Genomic DNA, 24,798 nt, shown 5'->3' with positions numbered 1-24,798 from the left:
ATGCTTCAGTAAGAAATCGCTGTGTCTGGTTTTGGGGTTTTGATTTTTTTTTTCTTTCCTCCTGGGTGATTGCCAATTCAAAACAATTTCATTTCAACATCTTTTTGTACTCTTTATTTAGCAGAGGTTGAGCTGAACTGCATTGTAACTTTATCATTATTGCCAGACTGCTAACAACTGGGGGTTTTGTAACTCCAAGATATTGATATAACTGCCACTGGTATGAACATAACAAAGGGTTATTCGTGAGTTGCCTGTCTGAGCTTTAATTGTTATTTCCAGGCAGTCTTGGGCCATGTCTTTAATAACAGAGAAAGTGTTGCAGTGAAAGGTAGCCACTGGCTGGCATGTAGCCATTGAGTTTCTATAACCACTCTTCACAAAACCCACAAAAATACTGTCTGATGGATGGAGCATTAAACAATACACAATATTTCATTCCTTCCATATCTGATGAAAGTAGAGATGGATCCAGAGATACAGCAATAAAGGTACCCATTTCAGTTCAGCAAAAAGGTATAAAGAAACTGGATGACAAGATATGCATGTAATTTGAAAGAAAGGAGACAGGTCAAAGCTGCTGTGGGCATCTTCACTGAGGAGCACATTGGCTTCCCAGACATAAAGGTGTGAAGTAGCATTTCTTCTGGAGATACAGAGGCTCTCAAATGGAGATATGAAGAAATTTTTCCTCCCTCTCCCCCCATCCCAGAAACCTCCAGGGATCTAAAAGAAAGGTTAAAAAGCAAGTTAAGTAATCTTTGGCAAGCATTATTTGAATTTGACTGGTCTTGCTGTGTTCCATTCACCCACTGCAGGTTGCTTATCATCCTCCACTTCATATAAAAATCAGGCTTATCGTGAGGGGGTTAGAACAGGGACACAGTATGCATTTCTGCCAAAGGGAATTTTGTACGGGTTCTTACACATCCTAAACACAAGGTGCAGCTGGACCTTCCTTAGCATAGAGATTGGACCTTGAAGAATTTACATAAAGCACAGAGGATTTTCTTCTGGGACATTCAGTTCTTTTAATATATACTATAAAATAGCTAAGGGATGGATGAAATTAGGGTACTGTCTAAATGAACCTGTATCTCATGTGTGAAACTGAGAGTCATTATTTTAAATACAATAAAGTTCTTGCATAGTGAAAGGAGAAAAACCCAAGGCCTTAGGGCTTGCCAAGCATAATTTGCAGATTATTTATTTGGGAGATCCTTGTTTTTTTCATTTTGGTAGAAAACTGGAGTTATTGTGTGTATCACACAGTACAAACCATCATGGTGACAGCGATGGCACAGAATCATACATATTGAATATGGAACAATTTTTGCCCCAGTTCTCTAAGTAAACGTAGATTGAAATGCTTTGAAGTTAAACCAAGATACTATCTATGTCAGTTTTTGCAAACAATAAGCAAACAGGAATGTGCAGTTAGTGGGTTTGTGCACATACTGTGCTGTCCTTAGGTTTTTTCTTACTCCTGCTCCTCTCCCCCTTTCCTGCCTCCCATAGGTGGTAATACTGCTGCATAAGATTTCAGGTTACTTAGCAGTAATTGATACACAAAACATTTTTACATACCTGTAAAAATACAGTTATTAATTATTAGCCCATAATAAATGCTAGCAATCATCTTGCATGCCAAATGTTAAATAACCAGTAGACAAACACTACTTTAAAGGTTCTGGTTGCTAGGTTTGCTTTCAGCGATTAATTACCAGAGAACAGTAGTCACTTCTAAGAAAGACCTAACAATCTACAGAGACTGGAAAACAAAGCAAACCTTGCTTTCAGTGTGGGTCAGTCCCCGCTCTTAAATATACATGCTTCGAGATATTTGAGCATGCCTGTATGAGGCTTTACTTGTAAATACCTCTAGGGAAGTACAGAAGATCTGCACTAGTTAAGCCTGAGGGAGACCTGGAATATGTTTAAAGTGTATATTTACTCTAACTCACTGCTTAGCACAACTTTTATTTCTTGCAGATTTTCCAGGCTGGTGTTATTTAAGACAGGTTTTACATCTAGGAAGTTGAAATTGAATATTTTGGGTACTGTATGACAACCATTCCAAGTGCAAGGTCCTACACCTGGGTCAGAGCAATCCCAGACACAGCTACAAGCTGGGCAGAGAAGAGATTCAGAGCAGCCCTGCAGAGAAGGACTTGGGGATGTTGATTGACAAGAAAATGAACATGAGCCGGCAGTGTGCGCTTGCAGCCCAGAAAGCCAACTGTATCCTGGGCTGCATCAAAAGGAGCATGACCAGCAGGTCGAAGGAGGTGATCCTGCCCCTGTACTCTGCTCTCGTGAGACCTCACCTGGAGTATTGTGTGCAGTTCTGGTGTCCTCAACATAAAAAGGACATGGAACTGTTGGAACAAGTCCAGAGGAGGGCCACAAGGGTGATCAGGGGACTGGAGCACCTCCCATATGAAGATAAGCTGAAAAAGTTGAGGCTGTGCAGCGTGGAGAAGAGGAGGCTGCATGGAGACCTCATAGCAGCCTTCCAGTATCTGAAGGGGGGCTATAGGGGTGCTGGGGAGGGACTAATCATTAGGGACTGTAGTGATAGGACAAGGGGCAATGGGTTAAAACTTTAACAGGGGAAGTTTAGATTGGATGTAAGGAGGAAGTTCTTTACTGTTAGGGTGATGAGGCAGTGCAGTGGGTTGCCCAGGGAAGTGGTGAATGCTCCATCCCTGGTGGTGTTCAAGGCCAGGTTGGACAGAGCCTTGAGTGACATGGTTTAGTGTTAGGTGTCCCTGCCCATGGCATGGGGGCTGGAACTACATGATCTTTCCAATCCTAACTATTCTGTGATTCTATAAACTCAAAATTAACAACTTCCTTAAGCTAGGAGTTTCCCCAACCCTATGTGACTTCTTAGTCATCTCAGACTGAGCCAATTATTAATTTGACACATGAAATTATAAGCAAAAAATATCTTCATTTTGTATGTTTCAGCTTCATGCAGAGAAGTCAAACAACCTATTGATGCAATTCCACTGAATTAGCACAGTTTTTATTGCAAAGTAAACATGAATTGGCTTAGGTATATCTTTGGGTAGGGTAAGGAAGAAGAGGAACTGGATGGCTCATTCAACCAATGATAGCATACAGTATGACCAGAAATTTAAAATTGATGTGGTGGTCCTGTGCAAAAGTAGTTACTGTTGACTTTAAGTCTTTTTTCTTTTTTGAATTCTGTTACATTTTCACAGCTTCAAGTTTATCTAGAACATTGTTGGTTTAACTAACAATTAACCTGGGAACAAGTTTACTGAGTGAAAAATGTGAGTACTTTCCTGTTGCAGATGAGTGTACTGCTCAAAATGGAAACAAGGGTTTGGTCTAAACCAAGCTTGAACCACAGAAACCTCATCTCCAGATCTGTTCACAGCAATATATCCTGTTCTGCTTCCTTTCCACACAAAGCAGTATGGCGCCAGGCAATCCCAGGCCCATCTCACTGCTCCCTGACAGCATTTGGAACTCTAGTTTCTCCTACTTCACCCATAAAATACCTGCAGAGAATGATGTCATTGCCTATTATTTTATTAAGTTAATGCTAACTCTTAGAGCCAGGTAGCATAATTAAAAGAACGGAAGAAGCAGCCAAAAAAATTGTTAGCAAAATGTTGGACAGCAGCTGAAATAATACCGATGGAAGATGGCTTTTCACTACTGGAACAGATAATTAAGTAGTTACTCTTCTCTGGAACCTCATATGTGGTAGTTTACTCTTTTCACCCCAGCTGGAGTCCTGCTTTTGTGAAATACTGGCATGGCCTGAGTGCTGCTTTTGATAAGTAGGGACTGAAGATGACTATGGAACTCAACAATTGAGCACTGACCATCTAATCAGTCCTTTGTTCTTCACATCTCATCTACTTAGATTTCAGACTGCAGTCTCCTGAGTATGCATATTGTCTCCTATCCTATTGAAACAGATCTATTTACCAGCAATAAAAGATAGTTTAACAGCACCAACACCCTACCTTCACTTACATCCTTTAGAAGAAAGAGGGATTTGCCATTATCACCATTAATAAGGACCTTAGAGGGAAGTCTGCTTTTTAATGCTGCTGCCTGTAACACATGAATCCTATTGCTCTCATTTTTCAACTCAGTTCTTAGTTTATACATTTGAGAACCTTACCAAATGCACTCGTACAAACTTCCCTGGTAAATACCCCACGAGCTTGTGCGGTATTAGTCTCATTTCACAGCTTTCGTATAGGCACTTTTTCCCTTAACACTTTTCAACATGGACATTCAGAGACAGGTAAAATGCCACTAACAAATTTGTGCAAGAAAATATTACAAAGTCTTTTTCTTTGTTCACCAACAACTTTGCACACATCAGTGCAGCCACTGTGTTTTCTTTACCTGTATTTATAGAACTCAGTATTGGCAAAAATATTTGAGGTTTACACCCTTCTCTTGGCACAGGCACAGTGTTCTTCTGCTGTAAAGAGCCCAAATCCAGGAGCTTTTTGTCCCCAAAAGATCTCAGCCTTAGGACAGTCTGAAGCAGCCAAGGTGATAGCCATTTAAGAAAAGCGTATCTTAAGAATGTCTTACTGGAATTCAGTCTGAGTATTATGGGATGCATTTGATGAAATTTTTGGAAAACACAAGAGGGTAAAGAAAGAGTATTAGGAAAGCTCCCTGCATCCTCCCATGTGTTCTAGACAGCTGTGGGGCAGAAGTACTAAAAGGCCTTTACTGAGTGACAGTTCCCAAACTTTGCAAGTGTAAGTACTCACTGAGAAGTGCTAAACAGCCCAAACCTTCATATTCTCAAACAAAACCAGTTTCTCTGTGCTAATTGGCAGAGCCATGGCTTTTTTATCAAATAAGTTCCTGACACCAGGAGACAGCAAAATCAATGCCTTGTACCTGTCAGTGCAATGGACAGAGTCTTTGGGAAGTTTAAAGCCGAAGGCAGCATGCACTTCAAATTACATCCACATAAAACCACACCATTCAGCACAGCCATTTCTCAAAAAATCTTATTATGGCTCGTTCCCAATTTGAAATATATACAAGGACAAAAAAAAACCAACAACACCCAAACCCTTGGTTCTGTAAGATTATAAAGATAAATTGGCAATTGTTTTAATGTTTATTGAAATTGGATACTGTATTGATGCTGTATTTTGTGGAATGCTTAGATCCCTAAACTTTTAATACTTCTCTTTATAACACCGGTTATGGCTCTAGTTTGACTTGCTTACTTGGAGCTACTTCTTTGTACAAATATTTTCCTCTTAACTTCTGACACATTCTAGCAGCTCCTTTAAATTAGCACATAAGTAGTGGAATCTTTGGAGAGAATAGAGTGTGAAATCTGGCCTTTTCTTTCTGTGATCAAAATCAGCAAACCTTCAGCTAGTCCAGAACTGCCTCATTCATATTCTGTCTTTTGTAAGCACATCTTCCTGGGTCGTATTGCTCCTACTGTCAACAACATGTTACTGATGTTACAATAACTAATGCAGCAGCTCAGTAAGAGTACATAAAGCTATTCCCACTACACATCACCAGCATCGACAGAAGTTATTTCAGTCACGTAGTTTAATAGGAATAGTACCACCATAATAGACTTGTTATCATCTCTTGGTTCAAAAAGATGTCTTGGATGCATCTTGATGTGTTCCTATAAATCCAGTAGTGTTTAACAATGAGGAGGACACATGACCAAACAAGAAACTGTCTTCAGAAACCAACAGAGGGTAACAGAAATTGAAACTAGAAACTGGAGTTTTGTCCTTAACTTACATTGATGAAGACAACAACAGTCATCTGTTTTATCTGTGTTCTAGAGAGAGAGACAACAAACCTGAGTGAAAGGTCAAGCAGGTCTTTCAGTTTACTTGTGCAGCAGGTAATTTAATAATCTAGTCTACTTAGCACAAAATATCTCTTTTCCAAGAAGCTTAGTAGGCTTTCCAACTACTAAGCCAGTATATTGGTTTCTCAGCACATTATTTGATAATATTTGAATAACATTGCTAGTAGAGAGACTGGCAAGTATGGGTCATAAAGCCTCATTATTCAAATGTTTAAGCACAGTGATAAAGCCTTACCACACCTCTGAGCTGCGCTCAGTGCTTGCTTACCAACTCTTTACCAAAAGGATTAACAATTCTGAAAAAAAGCTCATCTTCCGTGTCTCTCTCAGACAAATTATACCTCCAGATAATTCAAAAAAGTGACTAACCTGCTGTTTTCCAGCAGATTGTTCTCCAGCAGGAAAGTGCTTCATCAGAGCTGAGCATCAACACAGCCTTTGGAATCACGAGTAGTACCTTTGAGGAGAGCTACCTTGCTGAGATGAACTTTCAACTGAAAAGCTGGACAGCTTACCCTGGAATAAACAGCTAGCAGAGTTAAAAGCCAGCAGCACTCAGCCTGGTTTTTAACCTCCAGCTAAGAGGGGCTTTGTGTTATCGGAAGGAGTGGTTATAAAGGCTGTGGCTAGGAGTCTCCCAATGAGGCACAGGTGGCCCCAGGGCAGCAATCGGCCACCAGGATCAGGCTGACTTCTGAAAGGTGTGCATAGATGCTTTAGTGACCTTAGATGAGTCTGAATTTCCTCTCAGCCTAAAGGTGGCATTTTCTGGTGCCTCACGTTCCTTCATATGATGCTGGACACTGCCTCCATATTTGCTCAGTGACAAAAGTATTAATAATACTACAAAAAAAAAATAAGTATTAATAATACTACAAAAGTATTAATAATACTACAACTTTAATATTTTAATATTTTTACATCTTTCCTTTGCAGAACCTGTCCTCTTATCAGATGCTTATCCTAGAATAAGAGACTTTTAATATAGCTGTACCTCTGTTTTAGTGTGCAGTCAAGTCCAGTCTTCTGGTTTAGCTTTAGATCCTATTCTAGACTGCAAGTCAGCATATAAAGTATTTATAATACTTTAAATGTGCTTTTTTCTAGCTATCATAACATTTAAAACAAAAATACTGCTCCAGATTAGTTTAGCCGTGGAATAGAATGAGATTTGTCTTGTCTCAAACAGAATAGCATTTATAAGCAGAATATGGTAAGGGGTTTAGTACAGTCATGTAGACAGGGCACTAGGCAGTGAGTTCCCAAGCCTTGGTCCTCTATGTATCTTTCATGTAGTCTTTTATTTCCTAAAATCCTTGCTTTGTGTATGTTGTCTTACCTGAAAGTAACCTAATGGCTTACTGAGCTAATAGCTCTAACATGCCTGCTTCATTAGCACATTTTGTTCAGCTGACTAAATATTACTCATAGGGAATAATTTGTCTAGTGATGAACATGCAGACTTTGATTGCAGCTACATACCGCATTTGAAAGACAAAAGACAAGGAGCTGTGTTCACATGTAGCTTTCAGGCTGATCCTTAGACGCAGCACTGGCTTAGTGTTTTCCATCTGCACAACTGTTAATGCAAGTTCTTACCTGTGAAGCCTTACAATTACACTAGCATTTAGGCACTCTTTTTTATACATAATGGGGAAACTGAGACAAAAGGAAAGTGGAATATCCTAAACCATAGGAACTCGTCACAGAAATCACTTTAGTTTTCCAGATTTCTAACACTAAAAACTCTGAGTCTTTTCTCACCAAAAGGGTGCTCAGGCATTGGAACACGCTGGCCAGGCCAGTGGTGGAGTCACCATCCCTGGAAGTACTCAAAAACCATGTAGACAAGGCCCTTCATGATCTACTTTAGTGCTGGACTTGGCAGTCCTAGGGTGAAGGTTGGTCTTGATGATCTTAAAGGTCTTTTCCAACCTAAATGGTTCTATGATTCTATGATCTCCCATGAACGCAGCATCCTACACTCAGTCAGTGCTGGCATTCTGTTTAGCTCAGAGATAGACATTAGCACTATTCTGATTTTGTCTAGTACTGAGAAATAATACAATTAAAAGTGCTGACTTTGGTTTCTGAACAATTTGAACATGTCAGCATTTGGCTTAATTTCATGTGAATAATTTGCATTGAAATAAAATTAGTTTAAATCAGTAGCGTTAACTGGTGCTTAGTGATAACTGAAATGTCTTATTATTTACATCAAAGTAAATCTTTTTTCATAATTAAACAGCTCAACATTTTAATATGAAGCTTCATCATAAATAACTTGTAAAATAATGAGAATGTGCTAAACACAGCTTCATATGGTAATGTTTTACAAATTTTTTTTTAAATTTTATGAATGTAATTTAATCTGGTGAAAAATTTCTGACTATCTTTGCACCATTGACTTCCACTGAAATCTCTACTTTGTTTTGAAGCTTTTTAGAGGACAAAAGGATTTGAAATCCCTTCTCTTTTTTCTTACAGATGTGCAATGGTTTAGAGCAGCCAAGGAAGCAACAGCGTTCAGACCTCAACGGACCAGTTGACAATAATAACACACCTGAGGTAGGTACCTTGGGCTGTTCTGCTGCCTGTCTTCCTGCTGACAGCAGGCACTGCATTGTCAGCTTTCTCCCTCACACACAGACACATGCATACTTAGGCTCTGTTTCTTTTCTTGAACTGACAATAAATACCATGTCTGTATATTCCAGAAAGTCTTTGAACTATACCCATGGATTTGATGTTGCCACATAAATTTTATATGAGTGTTCATAGCATATACTCAAGCCTAAAATTTTCTGATGATACTCAGAATAGGGAGAACACTTCAGAAATTATCTTTGTGGATTATTGGAAAGCAAAAGCATAAAAAAGAAATTGGCTTCTGCTGTGAAAAAAACACTGACATGAAGACCTGCTCTTGTCACTGAAGACTGGAGGAAAGACAACATCTAAGAACGCAGAATGAGGTTATGCTTGAGGCTAGACACAATGAAATTAAATTCAGACTTAAAAGCACAAGTCTGTTATCTCAAAAACATGTAACATATTTAGCGTATAGCCTGTTACAGTAACGAAGAGGCACATTTCTAAACCTTTTTTCCATAATGGAGAAATCAGCCTCTTTCCTGGAAATAGGAATGCCTGAGGAGGCTGGCAAAAGATGAACAAATGGAAGGATGACATCTGTTTATTGAGAACAGAGACAGTAACATCAAACAAGCCCTTTTGTGGCATCTGCTGAGATTTAAGTGTAATGCAGTGTAGCGTGCAATCAGGTTTTTTTCATTCACTTACCCAGAATCTTGCTTTGTAAAATACTGTTAAATGTTCTTAATTGGAAATTGGGGATATCATTAATAGGCAATGTGATCTAGTGGACAAACCATTGGACTGGATATTGCTGGTTTGCATTGCTCATTTCACAGCTGACTTCTGTGTAATTTTCATGGTATTTTCCCCACCCTCCCTTATTTTTTTGTGTTCTGTGATCTGCTTAAAATGCCTTGAGATTCCAGGTAAATGGCACTATGTAACTATGCAATTACTGTGATGCAATGTGTTTCACTTTCCTAAATAGTGGCTATGCGGAAGCTACACACAGAAATTCTATTTTTTTTAAACCAAGGTCAGCTCTTCAAATGTAAGATGAATCCACTTCAGTTTGTGACAATTTTGTTACAGCTATACCATTTTTATTTCTCAACAGACAAAGAAAGTGTCTTCATTTCCAAGTTTTGTTGATGGTAAGTTTTATATCATCCATGGTTCAAGTAGAATAAAATGGAGGCAAATGTTTTAATATATTTCAAAGATCACAGTTCTAAAAACCAGTCAAACCCAATAGAATACAGCTGAAAAGTTAAAGTATCGAAGTTTTTAACATTTTCATCCTCCCTCTGGCAATGGGAGCCTGGTGGTGATGAAAAGGAAGAGCAAGTAGAGCTTTCAAATAGTCAAGGTGAAGATGGAGACAAGTACAAATCTGGAAGGGGGATTAAAAAGGTGGTAACAGTGAGCCCCAGCAGGGTGGAGATTTATGGATGTATTAAGAGCACCCTGTTCTTTATGGTTTTGTGCAGAGGAAGGAGTCATTTCACTGTTCAGAGGAGCTTCTGTATCACTTTGATGTGATGCCTGTTACGGCACTCTGGGAATCTCAGTTGGTGATACAAATGAAAGATTGTGCTGATCTGATGAAAAATAGGGCAATCTATTCATCTGCTTAGGAAAGCCATGCTTCCATGGTTTTCTTCAGTCTCCTTTGCATTGCTGTTAGGTATTTTCTATTTGGAGAAAAAAAAAGTTGTTATTAACACAAAAAGGTGGACAGAGATAAAATGGGATTATACAGAAAACATTATAATTCCCTGACTCAGAGACAGCTGAAGAACTTTGTATGGACAAAAATCTTCCCGCAAAAGAAATGTCTAACACTGTAACATGAGAAAAGTAGGAAACTTCCAAGGGTATGACCCCTTATATCTGCCATGAACACAGTTCCTCACAATGGAAACCATAAATGAAAGTTAAAAACTTAATTTCTAATGCCATTCTTAACTCAGGGAAAAAGTACTGCAATTTAGATTAACATTGCAATGTCCAACACATTTTTCTTCTTTTCCCTGATCTCATCAGCTTGACTAGCAACTTCTCAACTAGTCAACTTCTCAGCTTGACTAGCAGCTTCTATTTTTAGTAATTTCCTTGAAGAGCTAGAGCAAATGGGAAGTTCAGAGGTTGCTCTTTCTACACAGATTGTCATCTGAAGGAAATCACATGTGACACGTGGCATGGTACTGGATAACAGACCTTAAATAGAGGTAAATTAAAAGCATTCTCCAAAGGTGGTGGAGACAAGAAAGCAAGTGATACCTCATAATACTCATCTACTGATTCTATGCAACTATAAAGGGAGGCCAACATGAGCAGAGCTCTAAAACAGACTAGAAAATTCACCCTTACAGGGCTTGTAGATACAGCTGCACATTTTAATTTTGCTGGGATAAAAAGGTTATGTCTCTTTCTTTCTTTACCAGTCATCTCACTGCTCTTTTAGGTAGAGTAAAACTTTTCCTTTATTAGTTCTATTGTTTTGTTTTCTCTGATTTTTTATATCAGTTGCGCTGTATGTGTGGATAAGTGAACTATTAAGCTTTTTCTATTGCAGGTATTATATGGCACTGTCTAATACAAATAAACATGTAGTTCACTAGGAGCTTATGATAGATAACATGACTGCTCTCTGCATTCAAAGCAAAAGTAAGAGTTCTAGTATTCATTTGTATGTAGAGTCCCAAAAGGAACTGTTGCACACTATTGTCCCTATTGCACATAAGAAAAGATTCTGCCAGCTAACAGTCCCTGTTCTCCCCTGAGGTTTGACAGTGATAGCACGACAGTATTCTGGATATAGTCATATTCAGCTGTTCAGGCACTTAATTTTCATCATGACTCCTTATCTACAGTAACTATATATCTCTATTGATACATAATACTTTTTATATGCCATGTGAATGTAAGAACTACTAAAATAATAGGCTCCAAAAATACTGGAAATGTGTCCTTTTGCCATTACAATTGTTTCAGTAGTAGTAGTAGCATTATATGCTTGTAGTGGTAATCAGTTCCATGTTCAGGGGTTCTGACTTTTTTGCTTTCTGTATTTGTCCTATCACCATAAATCTGATTCCCTTGTACAGTAACAACCATGATGAAGTAAAGAAATGGGCCAAAATATGGAACTTGTAGATAGCCGTTCTGCAAGGTGAGATATGCCCTGTGTCCATTTACTCCTTATGCAAAATCTGCTGCAGTGCCACACACCCTAAGGTCTCATCACTTCATGGAGTATGATGGTTCTCAGCAGAAAGTCGAACTGGCTTCTGTGCTCTGAGTGCAGTCTCTAAATATTGTCTGAAACCTTGGTTTACGCATAACTTTAGATAAATACAAAAATATGTTCCTAACAGATTATTAAATTAGTTTTTCTGAATTATTCAATTAATATTCTCTTCCTTATTTGATGAATGCAAAAGCCAAGTTAATTTAAAAATGTTTAGACCTAGTTACTTAGTCTAGAAATATATTTATACTTGTTGCATTATAGATCAGCAGAAAATCAAGCAATCTCTATAGCATTGATAAGACAGTGCAAAAATTTGCAGTTATATTTTTTCAGAAATTGGTATCTAATGTTTAAGCACCAATATTCAACAGGAAAATCCAGTCTTTGTTCACATTAGACTAATCTTCAAGTTTCAAATCTATTTCTTTCTTCTTCCCTTCCTCATTACTAAGCCTTACACATGCTTACAGTCAAGGGCATCCTTAAGTGCTCTGATGAGCTGGGACCTCAGCCAAGTCTGCATTTTTATATTATTTAAAGCAGTCAGAGGTAAGGGAAGAAAACACTCAGGTAACCCAATTTGACCCTGGCAATTTTCAATACCATTCCATCCTTCCAACAGATGTCTTATTTTACTGACCATTGCTTACATTGCCTTCGTGATGGGAAAATGTATGTTAGAAATGCCTTTTTTTTTCTGTATAGCTGTTGCTATAAGCATTTTATACACACAATTTTTTCATACACGATGCTGCAGATTTTGTTGCTAGCATAATGATTCTGCAAAAAATCACTTTCTAATGCTATGAAGAGATGAAACTATACCAAATCAAAAAACCCCAAACTTTAAAGAATCTAAATAAATAAAATTAGTATTATAAAATTGCTTAAAACATAGGTTGCTTCCATGTTCAAGAAGTTTTCCAGACAAATTAGTTAAAAACACCATTGCTGTCACCAAACAGCCAAGACATGAGAATTTGCTGCTTCCTAACACTCATTAATTTCACAGACTCCTAAGATATGGTGGTGATTACCATTTCGTAGATCTGAACACGTCTTTGAAAGTGCCTTTGACGTAGCCTATCAATGACTTACAAATCAAAAAGAAAAAAGTCTTGCTCAAAGATGTACAAAGCACCGATATAACCAGAAGTGGGTCAAATTTGACAGTTCTGAAAGTAATTGAATAGAAAACAAGCTTTCCTGAGTTCAGCCAGATGGAAAAGTAGTATGTTAAGGGACTGGTATGTTTTAAAGAACTAGCAGAACTTTTCTTGTTACTAGATCCTGCAGACTCTTGGAATTTTGGTCTTTGCTTGATGTAGTAATGACTCTACTGGAATTTGTACCAACAGTTGCAGTTTTGCCTGTCTCATCGAAGTCACTATGTAGTTAATACTAAGTGTGTGCAAAGGCATTTTGCTGAACAAAGGCTAAAATCTGAAAAATATCAAGTTGTTTTTAAGTTCCACTGTTTCCCTCTCCTTTCATGATAAATGAAATTTTTCATACTCTTTCCATGTCCTCCTTTTCTGTAAGTGCATTCTGTGACTCTCCTGCTTTCAGAGGAAAAGGCTCTATGATCTCTTGTGCAGATGCCACTGCTTAGACTGTGAATATTTTATTGAACTTCTGAACTGAAGCCGTTTCTCCAGCTCTCACTTTATACAATCTGCATCAGCCTAGGACTTATATTTTTCTATCAGTCTCTCAATTCAGGCTTTACACATGCCTAAACTGCATAAAGATTCCTACTGTTCTTGTTTCCTGAACTATCTTAACTGTGAAGTTTCATGGCAGACATTTGCTGAAGCAAAGTACACCTTTGTGCCCATTGGTCATCAGTATTTTTACCAGAGACAATATTTGGAGACTGTGTACTTCCACAAATATCTCAAAAAACATGGAAACACAAATGTGTTTGGTTCATGCTAAGTCATACCTAGAAATAGTAAAAGTTACCATAAAAGCATTTCTGAAACTTGCGAATTATTTCAATGTGTTTATTGGTGCAGCAAAGGAAAAAATTTCCAGTGATCTCCCTCTAGAATTCCACAGTCAAACCATTGTGCAAGGATTTAAATACTGTGTGTTCAGATAGTAAGTTTGGGGTTTTTTTTTAATAATTATAGGGAAAAATATTGTTTATTTTATACTGGATTCCTTCACCTGTTTCATATTAGAAAAGGTATTTAAAAGGTTGTTCAAGCCTCAGTGTCCTTTATTCAATTCCTTATCTCTCTACTGTCTTTTGCAAGGCAGTAACTGTAAGTGTCTCCTGTCAGTTCCAGGACCTTGTGAACCTGAAGACCTCATTGATGGAATCATCTTTGCAGCCAATTACCTGGGCTCTACACAGCTGCTCTCTGAGCGCAACCCTTCTAAAAACATAAGAATGATGCAGGCTCAAGAGGCAGTGAGCCGTGTTAAGGTAGGGTATTTCTGTGGTTTGTAGAATACTCTCTGGTCTTTGGCAGTTGATCTCTAACCAGTACGGGATCTGAAGCTTCAAGTCTATTCCTGAATGCACTTACATGGGTATGGATATAGTACAGTAAATACTTTCCAGTGCTCAGTGCTTATTACGAAAATACATACAGTATTTCTGAGGAACAAAATAGAAATTATTCCATAGTCCATTCAAAATTGTTTGGAAGCTGTAAGAATTCAAGACAAATTGCAGATCACAGTTAGGAAATACTCCAATGGCAAAGCACAGGATATTTGTTTGACTGTGGTTTTACTACGGATTGTGAAGATTACTCTCAGTATATTGAATTATTACTTTTTTAGGACAAGAAGATTCATTAATATTGTGTTTGGATTTGGTGTTATTTATAGTGACTAATTTCTGTGTAAATAATTTAGCATAGACTGTATCATACAGCTGTTTAAAAAATGCCTTTTCTGGTTAATAATCCAAGTAAGAGATTTTTTTTTTACAATTCTGGGGGGATTCCTCACAGAATCATAAACATAGAATGGTTTGGGTTGGAAAGGACCTTTGGATAATCTAGTTCCAATCCCCGTCCCACAGTAGACTGTGCTGCCCAAGGCTCTGTCCAATCTGACCTTGAACACTGCCAGGGGTGGATCATTTACCACTTCTTTGGGTAACCTGTTCCAGTGCCTCACCACCCTTCCAGTAAAGAACTTCTTCCTTATATCCAACTTGAACTTCTCCTGGTTTAGTTTAATCTGTTACCCCTTGTCCTGTAACTACAGTTCCTAATGAAGAGTCCCTCCCCAGCATCCTTATAGGCTCCCTTCAGATAATTGAAGATGCTAACAGGTCTTCTCTTCTCCAGACAGAACTTTCTTAGCCTGTCTTCATAGGGAGGTGCTCCAGCCTCTTATCATCCTCATGGACCTCCTCTAGACTTGCTCCAACAGCTCCATGTTCTTATGTAGAGGACTGAATACACACGTGGTTAGAAAGAGGTAGATTTAAATGCAAATAGAAAAATTACATGCTTTGTCAGCACATGTTTTTGAAGGAAGCCAGATTGGGAAAACCATTTACTTAGCCAGAGACTGATGTTTGATTTGGCATTTAGAAACAAACAGAAGGCAAGAAAGGTCCAGTTCATTCAACTTTATACACCTTAGAATTTCTATTTAGCCTAATGCGATACTAAAGCAGTAAATGTTGATTGCAGTTAACTCCCTAAAAACTGTTTCGTGTATTAACTAATAGCAGTCCTATTCTGTCAGAGATACTTGGCTACTTTGTTTTGTTCGTCAATTACGTGTAGACGTGATTGATATAAATGGAACACCTTAAGTTTAAAATAGTGCATGTACTGTCATTTTAGACTGCTGTACATTTAGCAGGATAAATGTTACAGGCAGCTGTTAACAGATAACACTCTTTGATACCAAATCTTTTGTAATCAATTGACAACATGCGTAATGTCATTAGACCCAGTTATGCTTGACAACTGCATGAGGTATAAACAAAGCTTTTTCTCTTGCATTCTTCTCCCACTACCCCCAAAGTTTTAAGTCTGGATTCACAGTCAGAGTCTCCCCGACTTCCCACACTGTCTATTCTCTTTCTCTGTGTGTACATCTGTCTGCATTCTTTTTTTTTTTCTTATGCTGCTCCTCAGAGGATGCAAAAGGCGGCTAAAATCAAGAAAAAAGCGGTGTGTAAACTGTTTTTCTTGAATGCTAATATTTGCTTACATTTTTGTTGTACGTGTTCTGTGCCTTCTCACTTGAGTGCTGTGTCACTGTGGGTCCTCATAAAGGACCCTCATTTTGGTTTCTTCTTCATTAAGTAGTAGAACAGTGGATGGAATAAAATGAACTCATTTTCTTCATTGTTCATTTGCTGGAGTGCCTTTCTGCTGCTCTTCTTCTGTTGAACACCTGTGATTTGTTTAGTCCAAATAGATAGCCAGTGTTATCTGGGAGATATTTCTTAATGTATTGCTTATTTTTATTTTACTAACCCAAGCAGTAAGCTGCATTTCTTGTGCCTGTGAATTACTATATATTTATTAAATTATTATTGATATTTAAAAACAAATTTACCAGGTAGTGGCTGAAAGAATTTACACAGAAGACATTTTACTCCTCTAAAAACTATACTTCAGTTAACTAAATACAGGTGACAAAATTATCACTAAAATGAATCTTGTGATGGTCTTAGATTAAATCAATCCAAGTAATCTCTGAAGTATGTGCTTGTTTTGTATTTTGCTGGATGAGACTTAATTCAGATTAAATTAATCTGAATGAATTACAGACACAGCTAAGCCTTTATAACTACAGAAAAGAGCAGCAAATGCATCATTCTTCCTTGCATAGTCTCACCAAAGAACCAGTCTCTGACCTGGAAATTGGTGCCTGCCTTTAGCACAGGTGATACATACAGTCTGTGGTCATTTCATTCTGAAAGTGTTAGCACAGCTGCTGCCAAATACCAGTTGCAGTAGCATGCTGGGGACATATAGCCTAGAGGAATAAATAGGTTCCTACTGGAACTCAAGAATATTAGGTAAGCGCTTGGATGATGCTTCAGTGTGAGGTAGCAGCTGCTTTGCCACTTTCTTCTGTTTTCTCACATAAGCAGAGCCACGACTCACACTTAGGAAAGGGTGTGGCATTACACTGTAACCCTGCTTACTCTGACTGTGTTTTCTGATGGGATATGGAACTGTTTCCCTAGTAAGCAGTGCTCAGAAGCTGAGGTCTGAAAGTCCAGCTGATGGCTTTCTGTGATTTGAGAGAAATACTAGTTCAGCACTCAGCTCTTTCCTTTCTAGGAAAAAAAAACCCTAACATCTATAAAGCCCTAAACCCCACCACAGTACTGAGCACCAGCCAGCACTGCTTTTGGTGAGCTCATGGAAGATGGCCAGGGCTAAGCAGCTGATGGGGACTAAGTCACTTTCTCAGTTCTACTATCTAAATTCCAGCACTTCAAGTAGTGAAGTGCATCAATGAGACAGTGGGGAAGAAACAGCCATGCTCTTCCTCCTGTTCTGGCTATAAATAGAAATATTAGTACTTGAGCTGTCAGTCCCACATGCTCCACAAAATTAGTATGCTTCACTTGTTACATGCATTATTTGCATGTATTTAGAAACACCTTTGAATAGCCGTCTGTAGCAGTTTAACAGTGTGCTTGTCCCACATCATGTTATGCTTGAAGTGACCAGTGAATTCATCATTCTGAAGGGGAAATTAAAATTTCCCTTGTAACAAAGCATCTGTGTTTCAGACTTCAGAGGGAGATTCTCAGGCCTTGACTGAAGTGGATCTGTTCATCTCCACACAGAGAATCAAAGTTTTAAATGCAGACACACAGGTAAGTTATGATTAACTCTTCAAGAATAATGTTGGGCTACACTGTGCTCTTATACTATTAATGTGGAAATTTACTAAATTTGGATAAATTCACTGTTGCAAGAACATAGCCATGTTAGACCTGCTATTGTTGTAACACTTGCCATTTGCCAAAACAGTAATACTGACACTAGTTTTGCTTATTTAATGTACTGGAAAATGTCTGCATGTTGCTGAAATCTATAATTCAATTTAGGAAAAGATTCAGAAGTCTTTTAAGAGTGCATGTGTGCTGCAGTTTCAATACTCAAATTTACAATCTAACAGGGAAGTAATTTGCTGCCTTGAATAAGCTACTTTTAACATTTAACCTCCATTTTTTCCATAAATCACATCTGAGCTACCATCCTCTTTGCCTAAGGTAAGTTATTAATTATTCATATTACAGAAGAGTCTGGAGACCACAGTAACAATCAGCCTCATCATCTAGGAATACATATATATATATATTCAAGAAGAGGCACTCTTCATACGATGTTTTTTAAAGGAATTTACAATTAAATACATATAATTTATACATGGATCTCATTAGGATAATAATCTCATAAGATCTCTTAGATATTTATTATACTTACAGAAAGTCTTTAAATGTTCATTCTTAAGAGAATTCCCTTTGACAAGGGCAATTTCAGTGATATTTTTGCTTTAATTTTCACTTAAAGACTGTTGTATGCGGCTAACAGCAGCCGAGAAATGGTGAGACCTGAAGTTACATTAAAGACCAAACCATTTAGAAAGTGCTTAGTTAAGATCAGAAATGTATCTTACCTTGTAGTATCCGGGAAAATGGAGTGACCTTATGCTTTCTTTCAATGATACTCTTCTAGAACTGATGAAGGTAATATTCTTTTTTATTTAGTAGGAGGACATACCAAGGATTATAGATAAGTTCAACTGTCAGAAAGCTACCAAAACAGACAGACCCTTTGTAGGCAGTTTGTGAGTGGAGATGAGCAAGAGTCAGTACAGATCTGTCAAACGTAAATCATGTCAAATCAAGTGTTTTCTTCTGATGGGGAATGCTCATGGCACAGACGTAGCACACATCACCTGATGACTTACATAAGGCTTTTATCACACAATATTTTCTAGATTATATGATATAGATACAAGAGCTACAAGCAGGCTAAAATATTCCCAAGAGTATACTTATTTCTGATATATTGCCATATAGATGACAATATATAAAGAGATAAAGAGCAGACAAGGAGTCACAAGCATGTTTCTCGATGTAGTACTGTTCAATACTTTAACATACAACTTGGAAGATGGAAAGAGAAAATGGTATTGAACTAATATCTTGGTGTATATGAGCAGACTTCAGAAATATCATGACTAACTGAAGAAACGAGCTGTAACTATAGGAGATACTTCAATAAAGATAAATGTAGCACTCTGTATCTAGAATTTTTTTTCTCAATTAGCATATAGTTTGTTTTTCTAACAGTGCAAAGCATGAGGGAGCTACTTCTCCCTGAAATTTGAGAGCATTACTGTCTTCCAATATGAGGGCAACAACAGCATCTTCAGGAAATTGATGGTTTTTCTTTTAACATAAGCAGATGTCCTTAACATGCCACTAGAACTCCCAAGAGATGGAGCCAGAGAAGTAGAATATTCCATTTAAAATGGCAGCAGTGTTTACAGTCTGCTATCCATAAATCATCTATGATAACCAATACCACTATGGTTCAGCCTTTTTTTGATCTCTTGGTAGACGTGATCACCCAAAGAGTATATTATCAAAGCTTATGACTACTTTTTGCATTAGTAGAAAATAAAATACTAATAATTATCAGCGTAACAATGACTACAGTTATTGATAAATGAGCAGTTTATAGTTGGAATGTATGGCAGTAAATAAGTTCTCTATGTTGGGTAAGGATTAGTTTTAGTGGAAGTCACTCTTTACCTTCTTTAGATAGTTCAGCATTTCAATTAGACACCAACCCTTTTAAACATAAATAAAGAAAGTCCTTTGAGACAGACCATAAACACTTTATCAAAGTAACTGTTATCTTATTCTCCTGATTCCCCTAGATTTCTAGTGCTATAAAATAACTGTGCGCCATGAGGAATGGTGTCTAGTATCAGCTGTTCCACTAGATGACAATAGCAATAGTGGAAATTATTATAAAACAAGCTCTCTGGTGTTTGCCCTGTTTTGTTTGTTTTTTGTTTTCTGGGGGTTTTTTTGCTTGCTTTATTTTTACAGTGTGTTTCAGAGAGCTGTAGGACTTATTCCCATGTCTTCTAGCATTGCTGCTGGCATCCTTTTGCATGTTTGGCTTGCTAATATTTTTCAGTGCTAGTGAAGTTTCCTGACTGGTGTAATTACCATAGGTCTATTTCAGCTGCTGTGGCGTGAAGTTTCCTGACTGGTGTAATTACCATAGGTCTATTTCAGCTGCTGTGGCAGCTGAGAGAGACAATCTGTTCTTTCATGGCTTTATCCATTACATAAAATGTATTTCTGCAGTGTGCCATCCATGTTTGAATCCATCTGTAGTGTTGTATAGCTCACAGAAGAAGATAGCAGCTGATTTAAAATGTACAATTCAATATTATAAAATAGCATGCAGCAGGGCTCGAAAAGCTGAGTAGCACCAGTAAGGTGTGTTGCTACATCTTAACATGGCCAGAGCTGGTGATTCTGTTGCCCTCAGCAACAGTAGGAAATGGCACTCCTGCCACTTTTAAATTCCTTATGCATTTAGTTACTGAAACTAGCAGAGAAAAAGACAGATACAGAAGTCACAAAAGTGCATGTGCAGCCTCTGGTTCCATAAAACCGGCTGACTCTTTATGTTGTGTAATTCACATTCCCACAGGACTACATCACTTGAAAGCTTGGAAAAGTGCTTAGGTTTTCCTCCGTCAGGTGTTCTTTGGGATTCAGGAGGGACAACAAACAGGGTTCTTAGAAATGAAGGTAGATACTGAGAAAGGGAAATTTGGACAGGAGAAGACGGTTTCGACAGGACAGAGGTTTTGAGAAAGGCTAAAAGAGGTGGAATTTCTAAGGACAAATATAAAGATAGCAAGGATAGAATGGATGGGACTAGAGAAGGGATGTGGTAAAGGATAGAGAAGCAAAGATGGAGGGATTCATGGGAAAGTAACAAAGTAGCAGGGAGAGTGAAAATGAGATAAATGGTAATGGAAAATAGAGTGGAATGGAATATGGAGCAAGAAGGGAAACAGTCACAAGTATGTCAAAGGTAAGGACATGTTTACAGTCACTATATATTATGTGTCTCATTCCTAATCCTAACTGTAATTAAGAAAACCAAACCACAACAACAAACAAAACCAAACAATAAAAAACACAAACAAAGCAATAATAATAAAAAAACCCAACACAAAACCAACAACCAAAACCCCACCAAAATATCCCAACAAACTGTGTAACTTCTGTGAGATGGTAAGAACAGAAAAGCTTTCTTGGCAGGTGAGACTAAATGCATTCATTTTCCCAGTCCATTCACTCTTGTGTACATTGCCTGTCCGATTACACTCTTACAGAACACTTAGTGCAGGCTGCTGAAAACCAGTTATCACTGCAGAGCCGCTGAGATCCTGCTGAGATATCCATTATAAAACATTTTTCCATTCTGAGAGAACTGCTCTAACCCTGAGCCCCTGCAGCCCTCAGAGACACCCCTCAAACCATCTCTTAACCGACATCACTTTTCACAGATTAGGGATAAAGTTAGAAAATTTCACTTACACCCTGAGAAGAATCATTACAACAGTTTTATGGGTAGTGATTCTCTTCAGTAAGGCATGTGGTTCTAAGAAACAATAAGTATTTCTATTTTTCTCTCTCTGTCAAGTTAGATTGTATTGAAATTGTTAAAATAATTACTTTTGTTGACTTGAGAAAATCTTTCTCTCTTAGGCCTTAGAGATTTGTTCAACTAATGGCAAACTAATACCTAGCTGCTTATAGAAAGGATGCTGCTGCTTATAGAATTTATGAAAATTGTGTATTGCCTCATACTGCATTATATCTTTTTTTGGAGTATTGGGTATCAAGGGAAACCCTGCCACTACAGACACAGCAAGGAGGGTATCTCAGTTGTCTATTATGATTTAGATGACAACTATCTCATGCTGCCCGATGGGATATTCTGGTGCACATCAAGAGCCACAAACAAAAGAAAAAAAAAAAAAAGCTTTCTTAGTTAAAAAGAAAAACAAAACAAACAACAAACCTGCAGTCAATTCTTCTTTCTTCATATTAGAAATATCCACGTACATATCCAAACAGACATAAGCAGCAGACACAACCTCAGTCTTGGCCAAAACCAAAGAGATTTTAGACACCAGAATGCAAATTACTGACTTGGAACTAATAGAGATCACAAAGTAAGGTGGAACAAATCGATTCAGTAAGTATTTTTTAATTCTAATTCAGGAAGAATTTGGTGGCTGGTTTTAGGTGGAGAAGAGGGTGAGAAACAGGGGACATCCTCAGCCAGTTTGATCAATAAAACTTAGAGAAGTTGTGGCTTTTATTTATTTTTAAAGGAGAAATCAGGTTGCTTACACAAGATCTTGAGTAAAGCCTGTATGAAGGTACAAATAATTGTCTAAAACACTGGTGTAAACATATAGAATTCTATCTTTGCAGTCTTAACTGCATCAAAATCCTTTAAATTATCACTGTAGTGATGTCATATATAGTTTATTAAAGTACCATTCTTTTACATATAGCAGCCTTCTAATGAAAATGAGACTGGTGGCTGCTGTTAAGTAATTCATACTTAATGCTGAGTACAGAAATAATAAAACTTACTGCAGGTTCATCCCTAGCGTCCTTGAAGGTTCTTCCTACTGGGACCTCTCTTTGCTCTTTCATGTAAGAAATAATTAATATTGAAGGTATGAATTGCATATTGGACACAAAAGATAAAATAGTAATACCTGAAATAAAACCAGTTTAGTGACAACATTTCCTTCTCTGGCTACAAATATGCACCCACTTTTCATTTCTCCAAGGTAACTTGATACTTAATCAAAGCCACTGAATAACCATATGTTCCTGTGAGAAACACATTTGGAAGCAGTAGGTTGGGATTTCCCTGCTAATAGCAGAAAGTAAAATAAGAGTTTAAAAGGCTAAAGTAATTAAAAGGGTGCAGAGCTCAAGGATTTGTGATGAGCTTTTTATATTTAGTACACTTATTGTATTCTTAATAAGAAATACTCACTAGGATGAAGCTCAGACACGTTTCCACTTGAATTCATTCTCATAGGCAATGGCTCTTCTGAGTTGGGTTCTCCCAGCACAACCCAATGCAACCTAATGATGCTGGAGAGAACTGGTCTAGCATATGGGTTCACAGTCAATCCTATTTGAATCAAACTGATCTAAGGTATGTAAGTAGCCAGAAAAAAAGTATTAATAATTTCACCTACAGAGAAGGTGAAATACTGTCCTTCATAGCTGTTTGCAAGGAAAGTAAGAATTGAAAAATGTTGCCTTAGATATTACAGCTGTTATAGGATGTGATTCAAGAAAATGGGGAAACTGTAACATCTCATATATTTATGACTTCTCTAAAACTTGTTCTGTCATTATGAAATGCATGTTTCATTCAGCTAAACCAATACAAAAGGGAAACATAATTTTCCAACAGCATGAAAGTGGTTATAAAACATTACTATAGATCTTAATTTTGCTTTACAGTAGGAACCATGTTGTATTTGCTCAGACAACACTTCTGTCAAAGCCAGTTTCTTGAAGAGCTTTTGTTATTCTCAAGCAATGGGCCATCAAGGAGAGGGAAGATACGGCATCTGTAGAATAACAGCAGGCATGTGTGAAGAATGATTTTATTCTATTTGCTTTATGTAGGAAACAATGATGGACCACGCGCTGCGCACTATCTCATATATTGCAGATATTGGTAACATTGTGGTTTTAATGGCACGACGTCGCATGCCAAGATCAGCTTCTCAAGACTGTATTGAAACAACACCTGGTGCTCAAGAAGGAAAGAAGCAGTACAAAATGATATGCCATGTCTTTGAATCAGAGGATGTAAGTAAATGCAATTAAACTTAGTTAAACAACATACATCATTTAGAGAATCTCTGAAATGGCATCTAATTTCTTAAATTAATTTTTGTTGTTGGTAATCTTTTCTAATTGAAGCTTCAGGTAATCTGTGGAAACCTTAGACAGTTTTTTTGTCCATATTCATACCTTTCTCAGTTGAGATACAGCTGCAGTTAAGCAGTACTAAACATTTCTGACCACCATTACATATGAACAGCTTTTAGTATCATTACTGTCATACCAATTAAAAAAAATAATTGAGTTATTTGGTTACAGTCCGAAGCAGCAGGTGACATGACCACCAAAATCATCAGTGTATACATGTCTGTGGAGGCATGTGCAAGCAGAGCATCCATTCTCTCATCATTCTTTCAGAATTCAGGATTTATGTCAGTCTTTTCTGTAAGCTATATTCCCTATTGGTACAAAGCCAGTGCTCTCAATTGTTTATTGGAATGGGTACATAAACAGCATATGGCTGCTTGCTGCTGCAACATCGTGGTGAAGGCAGATCAGCAGGGTTTGCAAATGAAGCCTGCAATTTTATTTTGGATGCAATGGAGTGTTTCTATACAACTGACCTTAAAGTGACTTTATATCCATACTACCATAGCAACTTTGCAGGATCCTTTATTTTGACTTTGTCTTAAAATCCAATATATCTGTTATTTCTTATGGTTTCAGTGGTAAACTCTTTATCAGTCCTTTCTCCAAGATATTTTGTTCTACATTCCAGGCACAGCTGATAGCTCAGTCAATCGGTCAGGCTTTCAGTGTTGCTTATCAAGAGTTTTTAAGAGCCAACGGAATTAACCCAGAGGATCTCAGTCAGAAAGAGTACAGCGACATCATCAATACCCAAGAGATGTACAATGATGACCTCATACACTTTTCCAATTCAGAAAACTGCAAAGAGGTAAACTAGTTTTGCAATTTCATTTCAGATTGATCTTTTTTTTTTTTTCAGAGGAATGTAGTTCTCATGGAAATACTGTTTGCATTTTAAGGATGTCTACATCTCAAGATGCATTGCTTCTTCGATTCTGTGCTACTAAAATAATCTTTATAAGTTTTATAATTTCTTCTTTCCATTTTCAGGGTTTTTCTGCTTCCATTCATCAAACCAGTAATAAAGTATATTTACATCTCATA

At 37.6% G+C, this 24,798-nt stretch overlaps 1 protein-coding gene across 4 annotated transcripts in view; it reads left to right on the top strand.

Annotated features, from left to right (window-relative positions):
- APBA2 (amyloid beta precursor protein binding family A member 2) overlaps positions 1-24,798 on the top strand; it is an 84,991-nt gene that overhangs the window by 49,335 nt on the left and 10,858 nt on the right. For 3 of the 4 annotated variants that reach the window (XM_061347548.1, XM_061347546.1, XM_061347550.1), the window contains 7 exons: positions 8,354-8,434; positions 9,582-9,618; positions 14,009-14,154; positions 15,836-15,871; positions 17,455-17,541; positions 23,443-23,628; positions 24,383-24,562. In XM_061347548.1, the coding sequence (XP_061203532.1) occupies positions 8,354-8,434; positions 9,582-9,618; positions 14,009-14,154; positions 15,836-15,871; positions 17,455-17,541; positions 23,443-23,628; positions 24,383-24,562 (753 nt within the window). The remainder of the gene's footprint in view (positions 1-8,353; positions 8,435-9,581; positions 9,619-14,008; positions 14,155-15,835; positions 15,872-17,454; positions 17,542-23,442; positions 23,629-24,382; positions 24,563-24,798) is intronic. The other variant, XM_061347549.1, reaches the window with a different exon arrangement.

Source organism: Neopsephotus bourkii, unplaced genomic scaffold, assembly GCF_033783945.1.
Source record: "Neopsephotus bourkii isolate Nb327-2 ecotype Australia unplaced genomic scaffold, CSIRO-AGI_Nbou_v1 NB_318, whole genome shotgun sequence".
Classification (NCBI taxonomy): domain Eukaryota; kingdom Metazoa; phylum Chordata; class Aves; order Psittaciformes; family Psittacidae; genus Neopsephotus; species Neopsephotus bourkii.
The sequence above is the reverse complement of the archived record's forward strand: the minus strand, read 5'-3'. Positions and strand labels throughout refer to the sequence as shown.